Source organism: Molothrus ater, chromosome 13 (genome assembly GCF_012460135.2).
Source record: "Molothrus ater isolate BHLD 08-10-18 breed brown headed cowbird chromosome 13, BPBGC_Mater_1.1, whole genome shotgun sequence".
NCBI lineage: Eukaryota > Metazoa > Chordata > Aves > Passeriformes > Icteridae > Molothrus > Molothrus ater.
The window spans coordinates 1,621,798-1,637,557 of NC_050490.2; the positions used below are offsets into that span (position 1 = coordinate 1,621,798).

The 15,760-nt window shown below is 56.1% G+C and overlaps 2 protein-coding genes across 2 annotated transcripts in view; one reads left to right on the plus strand and one right to left on the minus strand.

The window, feature by feature from the left end:
- Window positions 1-1,122: 1,122 nt before the first annotated feature.
- LOC118690721 (sodium/nucleoside cotransporter 1-like) lies at window positions 1,123-9,983 on the plus strand. The gene is made up of 17 exons (XM_036389622.2): window positions 1,123-1,722; window positions 1,880-1,974; window positions 2,319-2,410; window positions 2,779-2,968; window positions 3,285-3,426; window positions 4,163-4,276; window positions 4,640-4,717; window positions 5,058-5,138; window positions 5,475-5,555; window positions 5,705-5,830; window positions 7,019-7,149; window positions 7,336-7,504; window positions 7,680-7,877; window positions 8,348-8,429; window positions 8,916-9,014; window positions 9,454-9,565; window positions 9,659-9,983. The coding sequence occupies exons 1-17, from the start codon at window positions 1,654-1,656 to the stop codon at window positions 9,780-9,782; spliced, it is 1,983 nt and encodes a 660-aa protein (XP_036245515.1). The 5' UTR covers window positions 1,123-1,653; the 3' UTR covers window positions 9,783-9,983.
- A 204-nt stretch (window positions 9,984-10,187) lies between these two features.
- The window catches only part of ALPK3 (alpha kinase 3), a 32,732-nt gene continuing 27,159 nt past the window's right edge, over window positions 10,188-15,760 (minus strand). Inside the window, exons 7-14 of the mRNA XM_036389985.2 lie at window positions 14,956-15,103; window positions 13,764-13,891; window positions 13,469-13,504; window positions 13,077-13,351; window positions 12,661-12,749; window positions 12,208-12,425; window positions 11,959-12,007; window positions 10,188-11,808 (exon numbers count right to left, since the gene is read on the minus strand). Coding sequence (XP_036245878.1) covers window positions 11,487-11,808; window positions 11,959-12,007; window positions 12,208-12,425; window positions 12,661-12,749; window positions 13,077-13,351; window positions 13,469-13,504; window positions 13,764-13,891; window positions 14,956-15,103 — 1,265 coding nt within the window. The 3' untranslated portion in view covers window positions 10,188-11,486. The remainder of the gene's footprint in view (window positions 11,809-11,958; window positions 12,008-12,207; window positions 12,426-12,660; window positions 12,750-13,076; window positions 13,352-13,468; window positions 13,505-13,763; window positions 13,892-14,955; window positions 15,104-15,760) is intronic.

The following is a 15,760-nucleotide window of genomic DNA, read 5'->3' on the forward strand; positions in this document are numbered from 1 at the left end:
GGCCCGGGGTTCCCACCATGGCCCTGGGTCCTGCCCTGCTGCTGAGGAGCCATGAACCCAGGGACACACGGGGCCAGGACACTCCAGTGGTTCCCCGTGGTGGCTCTGCCAGCCTGTGGAGCCCTGGCCACTCCACCACCAGTTGCCATGAGGTCCCATGATGAGGAGGATGTTCTCCAAAACTCCCCACCTTCACCTGTTGCATTTGAGGCTGAGTCTTTCCCTTCAATGGACATTGAGAGAAACTGGCGATGACCCTGTGATCTCCTGCTTCTTCACACAGAGCTCTACAATTCTCCTCAAAGCAAAGACAACATCTTACTGCCTCTGTCCTCGCACAGAAGTGCTTCTACAGTCAATCACTGCCTTGCCTGCGACTCTCTGCTCTTCCCTCATCCTTCTCCAGGTAGGGGAACCAGGTGGGTGTCCAAATGGGATGCTCCAAGGGTTCCTGCCCTGGCATAACCCTGGTTCTTCTGGGTTTGCTGGACCAGTTCTCCCAGTATGATTCTCTTTTAGGACAAATCCCTATGCAAACTACCAATCATTCCCACCCCTTGTTCCTTCGCTGTGTTAATTGTCAGCATGAAAGCATCTTCTTCCTCATCTTACTTAGTTGAACCAGGACCTTTTGAGGATGAAGGATACTTTTTGAAAAATCCCTCTTGCAAAGGTGTTGTGTTGTGATTTCAGGGTTTACCTCAGAAACCTGGTCCCTCCCCTGATAATTCCCTGCTGGGTGTGTCAGTCACCTCTCCTTTCCCCTCCCTGACCCCTCCCAGCACTGTCTGTCAATCCTGGAATTCCAGAAGGGTGTTTGAGTGATTGGCAGATTCAAAGGATGCTCTCTACCCCTGGGGGGACATTGGGCCATCCAGGTGTCCTTTGTTCCTTAAGACCTCCTCTCCTGTACCTGGTTGGTGGCTCCCTACCCCTTCCCTCCTCCTCTTCCCGGGGTTAAAAGAGCCAGCAACCACACAGTTTGGGGAGTTCTGCTGCTGGATTCAGAGGCCTGTGGGCCAGAAGAAAGCTCTGGATCAAAACTCTCCATCAGAACCGACTCCTTTCCTTCACCATAAAGCTTCTCTGCCAGAGGCTCCATCCCGCCACCACCAGAGCTCCTGCGTGCCTGGACCTGCCTCCACGTGCTCAGCAGCAGCACCCAGCCAGCCAAAAGTGTCTCTGAGGTGAAAACACCACAGTGCCGCTATTTGGTTCAGCAGCAAGGGCCAGACAAGCTCAGGCACGTCCTGTCCGGCTATATTGGTATTATTCCAATACAAAGAGGCTCACAGAGGCTGGTGGACACTGTCACCAACTTGGAGGGGGAGTACCAGCACTCCCTGCTGCATACAGTCCTCTCCTATAATCCCTTGGAAGCACAGCAAAGACCTCTCTAGAGTTACAGAAGAACAAAGAATTCAGCCCACCAGCACCATGGCCTGAGGACCCCACAGGATGGTCCCTCGATGTGCTGGGGCAGGACCTGCTCTGAACACTGACTGCAAGGGGTGCTCTCCTCTCAGGGCCCCAAAACTGAAAAGCAGAGTGGGACTTTGAGCTTCCCAGAGGTGATCCCATTTTGCTCTCCCCAACCAGCATCAAACCCTCCCAGGGTTTCCCATATACACTGAAGCAAAGGAGCTTCTGGAGATGGAAGGAAACCAGATAACCCTGGACAGCCTTGATAAGGGCAGAGATAACCCAGCTTTCAGCTTCGAGGTAAGTTTCCCTTCCCTTCCCTTCCCTTCCCTTCCCTTCCCTTCCCTTCCCTTCCCTTCCCTTCCCTTCCCTTCCCTTCCCTTCCCTTCCCTTCCCTTCCCTTCCCTTCCCTTCCCTTCCCTTCCCTTCCCAGTGCTCAGTTAATGATGTTTTCCAGGGAGAGAACAGACACTATGAGGAATGTGGTGGTCCACACAGCGAGAACCAAGAGGAGAGAAGAGAAGGGAAAGGGAGATTCTCCTCCTACTGCAGGTGGGATGATCTGCACAGATGTGTGGGCTCTGCCAGAGACAAACCTGGCAGAGGTTTGGGAGCAGAGTAGGGTGGTATTGAGGTGGGGACAGTGTCTGATGGCTCCGTGTGGGCCTGTAGGGTGCCACTGGCAGGTCTCTGTCCCCATAGTAGGTGATGGTGAGCGTGCTGGGGTTCCTCAGCATGGCCCACCTGTACCACCTCCTGCTGTTGGCAATGCCCAGTGGGAGCCATGCTCATGGCTGGCTCTGGTGGGTTGGTGCACTTGGGGTGGTTTGGCTTGGGCTGATCTTCCCTGTCCATCTTCTGCGTCTCTCCTTTCTCTGGCATGTGACTCTCCCCAGGAAGGCCCTGCAGCCGGCATCCAAGGCACAGCATTTCTGCAAGGCTCATGCCAAGGTGCTGAGAAGAGTTGTCCTGGGGCTCCTTGCAGTAGGTGAGGACTGAGACTCCACATCCCCACCCCTTTGGCTGGCTGTGCCTCCAGACTGTCCAGTGTGTGGAGGTTGTATCCATTCCCAGCAGCCTCACTGCCCCCTCCTCGCCCCACCTCTGCTGCCAGTTCTATCTTCATTCACCTCACTGTCCCCCTGCCCTTTCTCCACCTGCCCAAAGGGTTTACTGTGCCCCTTCTGCTCCCTGCTGGGGTGGTGCTCTTAAGCTCTCCTCACACAAAGATGGGATCCTCAAGGGTGGCCAGGGAAGGACATTGGGAGGAAATGAACCTCGTGGTTGGCCCCAGTGAGTTATGAACCCGTGATCCTACAGCCCTGATGTTTCTGACTCCCAATGTGCCTTCTCCAGCCTACCTGTGCTACTTCATTGCGGCCTGTTACCTCAACTTCCAGCGAGCCCTCGCCTTGGTAGTGATAACTGCTGTGGTTGTCTTCTTCATCTGCTGGGGGGTCTTCCAGAAGCACTGTGGGGCAAAGGTTCTGCTGCTCCTCCGCCCCGTTGGGAAGTGCTTCCAAAAGGCCTGGCCGTGGCTGAAATGGTGAGTCAGGAGAAGGAAGGGCCAGATCCCTCCCAGCACCTGGGTTCCCTCCCATGGCTCTGCATGTGCCATGCTGGCACCTGGCAAATGGTGAGCATGGCCCAGCCTGGGGACCACTTAAAAGCTTTGCAGAGATGTCTGTGTGCTCTGCCTCAGTAGTGATGGCTGTTCACAGCCTCACTTGTGCCTGAGCCCCAGGTTCTGCAGATACATGGACCTTACAGTGGCAATTCCATCACAGTGGGCTCCTGCTCTTCATGAGCTTCTCTCCCTGTGGGGACATCATCTTGCTGACAGTCTGGGGTTTCCTCTGCAGGCTCCTGTGGGTGGCCCTCCTGGCAGGCCTGATTGTGTGGCTGGTTTTGGACACTGGCAGAAACCCAGAGCAGCTCATCTCATTAGGTGGTTTCTGCTTTTTGGTGCTGTTCCTGTTTGCCTGCTCCAAGCACCACGGTGCGGTAGGTGTTTCAGGTGTGACTGACCATCAGGCCCCTTGCAGGAGGTGAACACCCAGCACTGGAGAAGCTCTTTGTTCCCCCTGGTATCCCCTTCTCTGGAGGAAGCAGAAGCCCAGCAGAGCTGGGCAGAGCTGGGTGCAGCCTGAGGAGCTGAGCTGGTTGGGTGGATAGACCCCAAAGCCACCTCACTGCTCTTCGTCCCATTGCTCTCCTTCCCATTTCCCAACCCAGGGCTCCCCTGCATGCCTCTGTCCTGTTTTCTGTCATGTCCCTCACAGTGGGTGAGACCCAGAAACCCAGCACCTGACCCACACCTGGCTTCAGGTGCCTTGGGAGCCTTGGTCAGAAGTGACTGAAATCCTGCTGGCTTTCAGCCCAAACTGCTGCAATGCTTTGGGCAGTCTCCCCATCCTGCTCCTCCAAAGGGTTATTGAACAACAGTTTCAATCTAGCAGGTCTGTGCTACCAATCATCATAAGGTCTTTGTGCTTGTATCCTGGGTCAGCCTGGCAGGTTATGTTCCAGCCAGTTCCAGAGTCTCACCAACTCATTTCTGGCTCTGTCACCAACCCACATTTGTTGGTTTCTGTACCACTTTATTGGTCTCCCCATGACCTTCACCCTGGGGCAGTGTGTGGTGTTTGTCATGTGCTGCTGTTGCAGCAGTTGGAAACCAGAGGAGGAAGCCTGTAGGCCTTGAAAACATTTCAGCTCCTGTTCTGCTTTTTGTCCCCAGGTGTCCTGGAGAGCTGTTTTCTGGGGTCTTGGTTTGGAGTTCTTACTTGGACTCTTTGTCCTCCGAACGACTCCTGGCACCCAAGCTTTCCAGTGGCTGGGAGACCAGGTCCAGGTACTGCATCTACTCATCCCATCCTGTGCCTGTACCCTGAGATTAACAGGAAAAGCAGAGTGTGGCATGGGGAGGGGACATGGCAGGGATTGCGTGCTCGGGGCTGGAGGGCACCCAACTCTTCCCTGGTATTCTGCAGCAGCCCAGAGCCCTCGCTGTGCTCTCCCTTCCAGGCTGTATCAGGGCCCTGTGCCTTTGGGACAGCCCACCAGGATTTCCATCTTAGGTCTCAGAGGGTCATTCTCTGGTGTGCAGTGAAGTGAGCTGTGGGACTGGGGCACAGGCCCTCATTAGGCAGAATGAGATATCAGGGAAGGACCTGATGGAGTTCTCTGTCCTGGAGGGTAACTTCTTCCCTTGCAGTACTTCCTGAGCTACACCACAGCTGGCTCCAGCTTTGTCTTTGGGAACACACTCATTGAAGAAGTCTTTGCCTTCCAGGTCAGTCAAGGAATGGGGAATGGGGCATGGGGGAGGTTTTCTTCTGGTCTGCCTCTTTGTTGGGTCCATGAGAGCACAGAGCTAAATGCAGCCAGATCTGCTGTGGTAGAGCTCAACCATCTCAGAGCTGGATCTCCCTCAGCTGTGTATCCACCTGTGGACTTCCTCAGTGCCATGGAGGATTTGCACTGGTCCCTGTCCCTCCTGCCAGCCTGGCTGGGTGTTGTGGCACCCCAGCAGTGTGGGCTGGCTGTGCAGTACCACACCATGCCCAGCCTGGTGCCCATGGGTGCTGGGATGTGTGGCTCAGCTCTCCTTTAACCCTGTGCCTTGCCTGCAGAGCCTGCCCATCATTGTTTTCTTCAGCTGTGTGACGTCCATCCTCTACTACCTTGGTGTCATGCAGTGGGTTATTCTCAAGGTAGGGCCTCACTCCTTATCTGGGATGGCAGTGGGAAGGAGAAGAATCTGTTGGCTTCTCTGTCTACTATGGTCAGCTGAGAGATGTCCTAGGAAAATTATGGTGCTAATTTGGGGTGATTTGTCCTGCTTAAAAGGATAGACACAACCCCTGTCTTTCTAGCATGTCCTTCTCAGAAAGCTTAAAAACCTGAACCCTAGAGCTGATGTTTCCTCCTGGTCTGGGGGTGCTTCCCAGGATCACCTCCATGCAGGGGCCAAACAGTGCCTGGCTTTGTGGGTATGGTGGCAGGGTGCCTGGAGCCTCTGTCAACACAGTGGCCTTGTCTTTCCTCAGATCTCCTGGGTGCTTCAAGTCTCAATGGCCACCACTGCCACTGAGACTCTCAGCGTGGCAGGGAACATTTTTGTGGGACAGGTAAGGTCCTGGTCTGGCAGCAGATCCAGCTCCTCAGTGCTTGCAGCTGAGCCTGCCCTGGAGAAAGGGTCTTCTCCCTCTCTATGAGACCTGTGGCCCTGTATGGCCCCATCCTGAGGACAGCAGGGTTTTCTCCTCCTCCTCCACAGAGCGAAGCGCCGCTGCTCATCCGCCCGTACCTCGCAGACATGACCCTGTCAGAAATCCATGCTGTGATGACTGGTGGCTTCTCCACCATCGCAGGCAGCGTGATGGGTGCCTACATATCCTTTGGGGTGAGTGCACGAGCAGCTGGATCCACACGCTCCCTGCCACAGGGTACTGACATGCAAGAACTGCCCTGGACTTGGGGATGAGGGAAGACCCCCAGCAGGTGCCTCATGGTCCCTTCCCTAAGCAGGATGAGAGCAGGGTGTCCAGACCCACCTTGTCCCAAAGACACCTGATCCAACCCCACCTTTGCTGGCCTGGCCAGAGCCCTGGAGCCCTGCCAGGTAGAAGGCAGTGCTATGGGACTCTTACCCTGTGTCCCTGCACAGCGAGCAGAGCAAATCCCACAGAACCACGGGATAATATAGCTTGGAAAGACCCTCTGGTGGGGGGTGTCTGACCCACCCTCCTGCCAGCTGAGGTTCTGGCAACTGAGGGGATGCCCAGGACCTTGTCCAGGTTGGTGGTGAACATCCTATGGATCGAAATTCCCCCAACCTCTCTGGTTTCCCCCACAGGTGCCTCAGACACAAGAAACAATTTTTCCTTATATTCAACTGAAACTGTGTCTGTGATTCTCACCTTTTCACTGGCTGTCACTGAGCAGTGTCTCCCCTCCAAGCCCCTTTTAAACAGAAACAGCAATACCCAGCCCCCTCCTCTTCTCCCAAGGGAAGAATCCCTGCTCCTCCAGCGTTGCCTGGGCACATCTGGCACCAAGCCTCCAGAGATGCCCTCTCCAGTTCATCAGTGCTCTGAACAAACCTTTCCCTTAACCTGCTGCCTGAGCTCCTGCTATTTAAACATTAATTAGTGCCCTTAAATGGAGAACCAAAGGTGGAAGGTCAGAGAAATGAGACATTGCCAGGGGAGGGGTGAGGCTGGGAGCTTGGCCCTTCATCAGCAGGTAGAAGGTAACAGTGTTATTCAACATATTGCTCTGATAGCAATAAAAAGGGACAAGGAACGGACAAGAACCATTATGATTAAGTCAAATAGCAGGAGAGATTAACGTCACCAAGGCTACAATCACTGCAGCTCCAGCAATTGCCTCCATGCAGGCAAGCTGCCCCATGTGCACGGCTGCTTAGATGGGAAAAGAGCCAATTTTCCCACCTTCAGCAAGTGGAGAGCCCTAAACTGCTCGAGTGTCACTGGCTGATGCCAGGCACGTGCTGGGATGCCCTGGGGTGGCAGGCCATGGGGCGCAGCCCTGTGCAGAGGTGCCTATGCCTCTGGTGTGCACGTTGCAGATTGATGCAGCATCACTGATTGCAGCTTCTGTGATGGCTGCGCCCTGTGCCCTCGGCATGGCCAAACTCGTCTACCCTGAAGTGGAGGAGTCCAAGTTCAAGGGCAGAGCAAGCATCCGCATCTCCCGAGGGTGAGTGTGAGCAGAGGGGCTGGAGTGGGGCTGCACGTGTCCGTGTCCTGCAGGGAAGCTGTGGTGGCACTTTGGGGCACACAGGGCTGGGAGAGCCTGTGGTGTGCGCACATCCATGGAGTGGGCGCTGACCTGGCATGGGGGATGCCCAGCCAGATGAGTAAATTGGGGTCTTTTTCCATGCAGGGAAGAGCAGAACATCTTGGAAGCTGCTAGCAGTGGGGCTGCCAACTCCGTGGGGCTCGTGGCCAACATTGCGGCCAACCTCATCGCCTTCCTGGCCGTGCTGGAGTTCATCAACGCTGCCCTGCGCTGGTTCGGGGAGATGGTAGACATTGAGGGTCTTACCTTCCAGGTATCCCCAAGAGCCGGCAGATCCTGCATCCCCCACCCATCCCCACCTCTGCCCGCTGCCTCAGTGAGCTGCTGAGACCCTTGCTGTGTTCTTGGCAAACGCTGGCAGCAGATGTCCAATCTGGCGGCCGTGCAGGTCAGCTCTGAGTCATTCCCTTCTGGGATGCTTTTCCCAGGTGATCTGCTCCTATGTCCTCATGCCTTTGGCCTTTCTCATGGGGGCAGACTGGGCAGACTCACCGGTGGTGGCTGAGCTCCTGGGGATCAAGATCTTCCTGAACGAGTTTGTGGCGTACCAGAAGCTGGCCACGTACAAGAAGAACCGCCTGATGGGCCTGGAGGAGTGGGACGGGAGCCGGAAGCAGTGGATATCTGTGAGGGCACCTGCCACCCTGCCAGGCACAGGGCAGGGATAGAGCCAGTTGGAATGGGGCATGGACACTTGGCTAGGCAGGGCGGTGGGCAGGCAGAGGATCATAGAACCATTGAGTTTGGAAAAGTCCTCTAAGATCATTGAACCAAGGATGATGGAGCTGGGAGTGGGTGGGCACTTATGTCCAGTTAGACTTGGATCTTTGCTAATGGCTGGGTGTGGGAGGAAAGAGTCAGTGAAGCCCCTTCCCATTTATCCTGCTCCTTGATCATGGTGCTACAGGGACCCTTGTCCCCCTAGCCCAGCCTCTTCCAGGAAGAGCCTTCATCCTTGCTCCCAGAAACAGCTGACAGAGAAGGGATTGGGGTGGGGGACTTCTCTCTATCATGTCTATCTGGGAGTTCCAATGTGGTGCTCAGCAGGGGCTGCTCCAGGGCAGACATGACTATCTCCTGCTGCTGTGCCCTCCAGGAGCGAGCCGAGAGCATCACCACCTTTGCCCTCTGTGGATTCGCCAACTTCAGCTCCATTGGCATCACGCTGGGAGCCCTGTGTGAGTGTGACTGACATCCTGAGTGCCTGGGCACTCTGGGAGTGGGGTCCTGGGTCCCAGGGAGCAAGAGCTCAGCTGAGGCAGAAGGAATTTGCTGTCCTCAAGCCTCCATGTTTGGTGTCTGCCATATACAGGATTTGCATGAGGCAACCAGGATGATTTTGCACTGTACCCATGGGCAAGAGCACACCAAGCCTGGGTATCACCCAGACACAGGGGAAAGAGCAGAGAGACTCCAGTGCTGGGAGTGCTCAGGGCTCTGGTGGATCACCCATGGGTGCAGGGTGAGCACAGAGCTCTGCCAGGACGGACAGACAGCAGACTGGGTGCTGGCTGGGATCACCACATCCTCCAGACAGCAGGAGATGGGGTGGGCAGGGCACTCAGGACTGAGGAGGCTTTCATGATGTCCCCATCTGTCCCCCATTAGGTGTAGAGCAGGAGCAAGGATCTGACTGACCCCCCCTGTCTGTTCTGCCCCCACAGCTTCCATAGCGCCCCAGCGCAAGGGTGACTTTGCCTCCGTGGTGCTGCGGGCCCTGCTCACAGGCATGTGTGTCTCCATGCTCAATGCCTGCCTGGCAGGTAGGTCTCTGCCCACTGGCACCAGGGCCAGGGAGATCCAGGGAGGGGTGGGCACAGGGCTGAAGACCCCAAAAATGCAGCATTTAGGGATGGAGGTGGCTGGCCTGTCTCCCCATGGCTCTGCCAGAGCCTTCAAACCCTGCTCTCCCCTCATGGCTCTGCCAAGGGCAGCCCAAGCTCAACAGCTCTCCTGGGGCCCTCATCCTCTTCTGGGCTGGAACATTTCAAGGGCAACTTTTGGAGTATGGCAAGGAGCTCCCTGAAGTCTTGGGGGGTGAGGTGGGGCCTGCACAGTTCCAGGTACAGGATTTGCAAGGATGTATAGTCAGGGTGTGGAACTTGTGAGCAGGCATGGGGTACAGAGCTCACAGCTTGCTTGGGGTATGGAATTTGGATCCACGGTCCCTCTTAAGTCCCAACAGAAGACCTTGTCCCCCAGGTCTCCTCCATGTGCCAACAGAGGTGGGTGACTGCACCATGTTCTTCAGCACCACCAACTTCAGCTCGACCAGCTACACCATGTACACCTGCTGTAAGCAGCTCTTTGCCAGGTGGGTGTGAGGGGCCCCAGAGCCATCTGGTCCTGCCCAAGGACCCAGCTGCTGGGGCAGCAGCTTGTCCTGACCCTGTGTCTCTCCTTCCAGCTCGGTGCTTCAGAATGGGACTCTGTCCTTCACGGGATCCTGGGCTGAGCAGGCAGAGAGCGTGCTGTGGCTCCAGAAGTGCTGTGCACACTACAACCACACATCCTGTGCATGGGCATTCTAGAACTGGGGGAGCACCAGGGCCTACAAGGCCTATCCCCAAAAGCAGAAAAAACCCCAACAGAAACCTGAGCGTCTGGTCTGCACTCCAGTGCCGACAGACAGCTGCGTGCACCCTGCAACCTGCACCCTTAGGTGCTGGCCCTGCGGACACAAGGGAGCAGCTCCCAAATAAATTATGGCAACCCTTGTGTGCTTGCCCTCAGACCCCTTCTGGCCCCTGACTATGGCTGTTGCACGCAGCACAAGGTTGTTTGCTGGGGCTGCACCCCAAGCCCACTGCAGACTGTCTGCTGCCAGCCTTGGGCTCTGGCCCCAGCCTCCCTCTTCTCCCCACGGGACATGGATGGAACACAAAGCCAACCCACTGTACTTGGGTGCAGCTCTCCCAGAGGGACCACAGTGCCAGGGAACAGGCCAGTCCTTCTCGCTTTATTGCACTCGAGAGCACCCAGTCCCAACGCAGCCGCGTTATGCACATCGGTATCTTACAGTCACCCAAGGACAAAGGACCTGGAGCCCAGAGCACACCACGCCCCCAGCCCAGCCCCTTCCCTCCACCAGGCTGCACTGAGCCACTGCTTGGGACCCCATCCTGCAGGGTGCTGGCACCCAGCACCCTCCTGCAACGCCCTGAGGAAGGGGATGCTCTGCAGGGTGATGGAGCAGACAGCTCCTGTGCATGTCCATCACTGCCTCGAGCCAGGGGCAGCAGGATTTGGAGTGGGTACTGCCAGCTGCCACAGGAGTCCAGCATGTGATGGGGTCCAGGGGTGATGCTGAGCACCAGATTGTGCTGTGGGGCTAGGGCATACAGGGTCTATGTATGGCAGGGGGCAAGGAGCAGCGATTCCTGTGGGATAGACACCCCCACGTACCAAGGCAGAGCCTGGTATGGAGGGGAAGTCGCCCCTTTGCCCTGCTCCCTGGTATCCCATGTGAGGTAGAGCATCCTTACCATAGCACCAGCCACCATCCAGAGCAGCACAGCCACCCTCAGCAGCCACCCAGCAACGGGGTGGGAGACTTCCCTGGGAAGCAGGGGAGGGCAGGGGTGCAGAATCCCATCCCTATGCAGCTCCTGGTACCAGTGGCAAACACCCTGTCCTGGAACCAGCCAACACCCCAGAGGCCCCACACCACAGCAGAGGAGCCCTGCAGCAACTGCTGGAACCCTCTGCAGGGAAAAGGGTGTGCCAGGGCACTGGGGACTGCCTGGGCACTGGTGGGGTTCTCATCCTTGACAGCGCTGGCAAGGCTTGGCACGGTCACTTTATGGGGACACAGAGAGGGACATGAGGTGCTGGGAACCACAAGGGTGTCCAGGACTCCCAGTTTGCTGGGGAGCCAGGCAAGGACATTCTCCCTTGAGCCTGCAAAGCTCGAGGGAGAAGCTTTGCCCCCTGCCTTAAGGAAGGCCTGTGGAAAGTTGAGAGAGGAAAGCGAGTCCGAGCGTGGAGAGGCACACGGCCCCACAGGCTCCAGCAGCAGCTCCTGTAGAGAGGTACTGGGCAGGTGGCCTGTGCCTCACAGCCCCCGTGGCCCAGCCCAGCCACTCACAATTAGCACACACCACACAATGCAAGCGCTGCGGGCCGGGCAGGAGCCCCACGGAGAAGGCCACTGCCAGGGCCTCCCTTCCCACACTGGTCACGTGCTGGGCCCAGGCTGGGGGCCAGAGCAGGAATCTCAGCTGCAGCAGCTCTGACTACTGTGGGCAGCCAGCTCTGTTGCTCTCTCCTGACCTGGGTTTGCAGGCTGTTGAGGCCTCCCCTGTTTCTGCAGCTCTTCGGGAGCTCTTGGGGCTCACAGAAGCCTTGCGGGTGCTCTGAGGACTTGTCAGCACCTTCTTCTGGAGCTGGGGGCTGGACTGGGCAGACTTCCTGCCCAGGCAGGGGCTCTTGGAGCCCTTGGGCTTGGCTGGCTCCAGCATCTTCAGGCCCAGGATGTTGCAGTAGTGATTGCACTTGTGAGTGGCCGGGAACTGCTCCAGCAGGGAGGGAAAGCAGCTCTCCTTCAGCCCCTGGTACCTGCCAACACAGCTATCCTCAGCTCCTGCCTTGCACCAGGAGATGTCCCACCAGGGCAGCGAGGAAAGGATGGAGCCTGACCATGGTTACCACCATGGCAGAGCTGGGGACAGCCAGGGCCACCCTGCTCCAGAACTGGAAGTCACTCACCCTTTCAGGTTGGTAGCGATCCGCACGTTGGTCAACTTCCAGCCCACTCCTGTAATTTAAGAGGACAACCAGTCTCTGTCCAGAGAAGGACAGGCACCAGTACCAAGGGCAGGCCATTGCCCTGGGTAGAAGGTTCCATGGCATGGGGTGGGAGAGAGGCAGGAGGGCAAGCCCCTCCTGGGGCTTTTCTTTCTTTCCAGGCTGGAGGGGGGTGATGGGCCATGGGCACCACACAGGAGATCCCCTTACCTTCCATGTCAGTCACGAGGATGTTTCCATTTGTCCACTGGTAAACCCAATGCTGGAAGGTGCAGCATTTGAGCACAATCTCCGAGGTGCCTCGTGCCACCAAGCTGCCATCTCTCTCAGTGACACAGTACTGCTCGCAGGGCCTGCCAAGGTCCTCCTCCATCGTGGCATAAGGGATGTTGTTGGCCGGACGATAAATCAGGTACAGAGGAATTATCCTGTGTGGGAGTTCACAGACAATGTCAGTATGGTGAGCTCTCCCTCCTCTGCAAGTGGAGATTCACACCACTGTCTGCAACCCTGGTTTTTGCCTTCCTCCCAGTATCCCTTCCATTTGTGGGAGTAGAGTGCACTGCCTTTGGGATGCCCCAACACCCACAGGGAAGCTTCCCACCGTCCCCTGCAATGCTCTGCCAGGGCATCGAGCCAGTGGAGCTGCAGCACATCACTTACTCAGGCACTGCTCCAAAATCAGGGACTGCTCGTGCCTCAGCAGCAAAGATCTTGCAGTACTCACGACTAGAGTTTTGGACTTTACATTCCTGGAAGTGCAAACAGAAGAGTCAAGAACCTGTTCCATCATGCACGACTGCCTCCCTGGGACCACTGCCAATTGTTTCCCTGTCCTGGTGGTCAAAGGGTGATGGGAAAGTCCTGAGCAACTCCACATTGCTCAGATGGAAGAGCTGAAGCTAAGAATGGCAAGGACATGTCCAGCCCCCTGGCTAGACCACCCCAGAGCATTCCAAAAGTGGAAGGAAATAGCAAAAATGGACACAGAACTGAGGACTGTCTGGGGACCAACTCACACACAGGTGGGGAGGGTGGGAGGGAGAAAGGTGGATGATGGCCCACAAGGGGATGCCCACCTGGATGGTGATATCATAGTTCTTCTCGACGAGGCTGTTCTCATTCTTGGTCCCAAAGACGATGAAGTTGTGCACTTTGATGACGCAGGTGTGGCCGGACTCGAAGACCGGCTCCAGGCCGTAAATGGCCCTGGCACGGCACGCCTTGCGCAGGAAACCAGCACCAACCTCCAGGTCCTCACTCACCACGCGCCCGAAGAGCTTATCCCCCCAATAGCCTGCATCAGCCAAACCCTTGGCAAACACCATGGGTGTCATCTCGATCTCCTCTCCAACTGGTGGGAGGAAGAGCTGGTGAGGAGGGGACAACATGGGCACGTCCTGCGGCTGCCCCAGAGCTGCCTGCCCCACTCAGCAAGGGGCAGAGTCACAGCTCATCACGTGGCCCTTACCTTCAATCTCTTCCCGCAGGATAAATCCTGACAACACTAGAGGAGACAGAAAGCAAAGAGGTGTCAAAGTCCTGCCATGATCCCACCTTGCCCCATGCACTTGCACAGCTAGGGATGGCAGGCAGGATGGTGGGAATCAGCTGGCACGCAGAGGCAGAAGCACCTCACAGAGGTGGTGTTACAGAATGTGCCAAGGCTCCCTCACTGCAGCCTGGCACCAAGCCTTCTCTGCAGATGGCTACACCACCCCACAGCACACCCAGGAAGCTGTGAGAGGCTGCTGAGGGCTCCTCACCTTCTGGGCTGAGCAGGAAATCTGTGGAGTCGGTGCCGTACTCGTTGCTGATCACACACCGATAGACTCCGCAGTCCTTCTGGGATGCCTGCACAACAGCCAAAGCTGCCTGGCCCTCATCACCAGCACTGGAAAAGAAATGGAGCATGGCCACATCCCCGTGTGGTGGTGGGGCCACACGGGAGCCCTGTGACAGGCACTGTGGGTGGGCAACATCCTGCCCTTGGGGGCATGGAAGAAGGCTACAAACAAAGCCATCCCAAGGGCGCCCAGCTGCTCCCCCAGCATGTCACAGCACCAGGAGTCCTGCCCTGAGGTCTGGACTAACAGAGATGCTTATCCTCCAGACAAGCCGTGCAAAATCTGGCCAGGATTGAGCTACAGACTGATAAAGATACTTGTGCCTGAGTGAGGCTGGGTCAGGGCTTCACAGAGAGAAGAGGTGGGACCTTCATCCTGACACCCACTGGCTGAGCAGGCTCTGCTCTGGTTTGCTGGAAAGCAATGGCCACTCCTTCCCATCTGCCCCAGGTCAAATATCTGCCCCAGGAGACAATTTCTATCCCAAATCACCTAACTTACCATCTACTCATTATAAAGGGAGCTCAGAGGCCACCAATGGCATCAGGCAAATCCTAACTGATGTGGATGATGTTCCCACACAAATCCTCTGGGCTTGAGAACAAGTTGCTCTTCATAGTAGACCCAAAGGATACAACCAGCCACCCAGCTGTCTGAGTATGCACTATCAATATATGAACTATCCCTGTGCAAGGGCAGTGCCAAGGGATAGAGAGGGCACAGCCAGAGCTGCTTTTTCCCAGTAGTGGTTGCATGGAAGACCATCCCAGCTCTGCTGGGAGGCTGCCACCCTCACGTGGATCCTTTGGGGCCCCAGTTTTGCAGTTCACATCCAGCTCTTGATTTTTGTGATGGGCATAACACCTTTTCTGCCCTCCCCAAGGTTTGGGTACCCAAAGCAGACACTCCAGATGGAGCTTTAATAAGATAAATTTGTCAGCAACTCCCCATTTGGGCAATCCTTCCCTCCATGGGCACTGATATGATGAAGTGCACAATGCACTGTGCCATGCACTGAGCTTCCCATGCTGCCTTAGCAAGAGTGACACCTTCAACCCAGCAGGGCATGGAGCAGGATGTGACAGGTGACAATGTGGAACTGACAGGTTACCTCCTTTGGGCTTCAGCTACAGGGATCTCGTCCTTGTACCACGTCAGCTTGGAATCACTCAATATATTGAAGAACTGACACCAAAGTTTCAGGTTTCCTGATGCATCAGAGAATTGTTCTGCTCTGATCTTACGGACCACCTGTGGAGCTAAGGGTGCAAAAAGATGGGTGGTGAGACAGAGTGCTGGCTGCAGCTCTGGGGACAGCCAGCCTACACCCACACTGCTGCTCAGGGCTTTGGGCATCACGTGTATGTCAGCACGCGTAACTCTGCCTTCCCAGGGAAGGTCTCAGAGCTCCACTGGGATAAAGAGATGGGATACAAGTGGTACAAATTTGCTCAACACTGCAGCAATACCCAGTGAGGCCTGGCCAGAGGAAAGGCAGAAAACCACTATGGAATATTGGAGGAAACATCATCTACTGAAGTAGGGATTTATCAAGGCTACCCTTACTTTGCAAGAGTGCTAATTCCTGTGGAAGTATCACCTGGTTCCTTCAACCCCAGGATTTTTTAATTCAATGCCACAAGGAATCAAATTAGCATTGACCACAGATGTGGAAGAGGAGTGTGTGCCCTGTGATGCCCACTGAATCATGGAATCACAGTTTGGGTTTGAAGGGACTTTAAAGACCACTACTTGCCATGAGGAAGGACATTTTCCACTCAACCAGGTAGCTCAGGATCCCCAGCCAGCATCAGGCTTGATGAGGCCCAGAATACAGAGACCAAAACCAAGAGTATTCTATGATCCCTGGGGCTGGAAAGGCCCAGGCTGTAAGAGACAGCTGCCAGTGTCAGAAC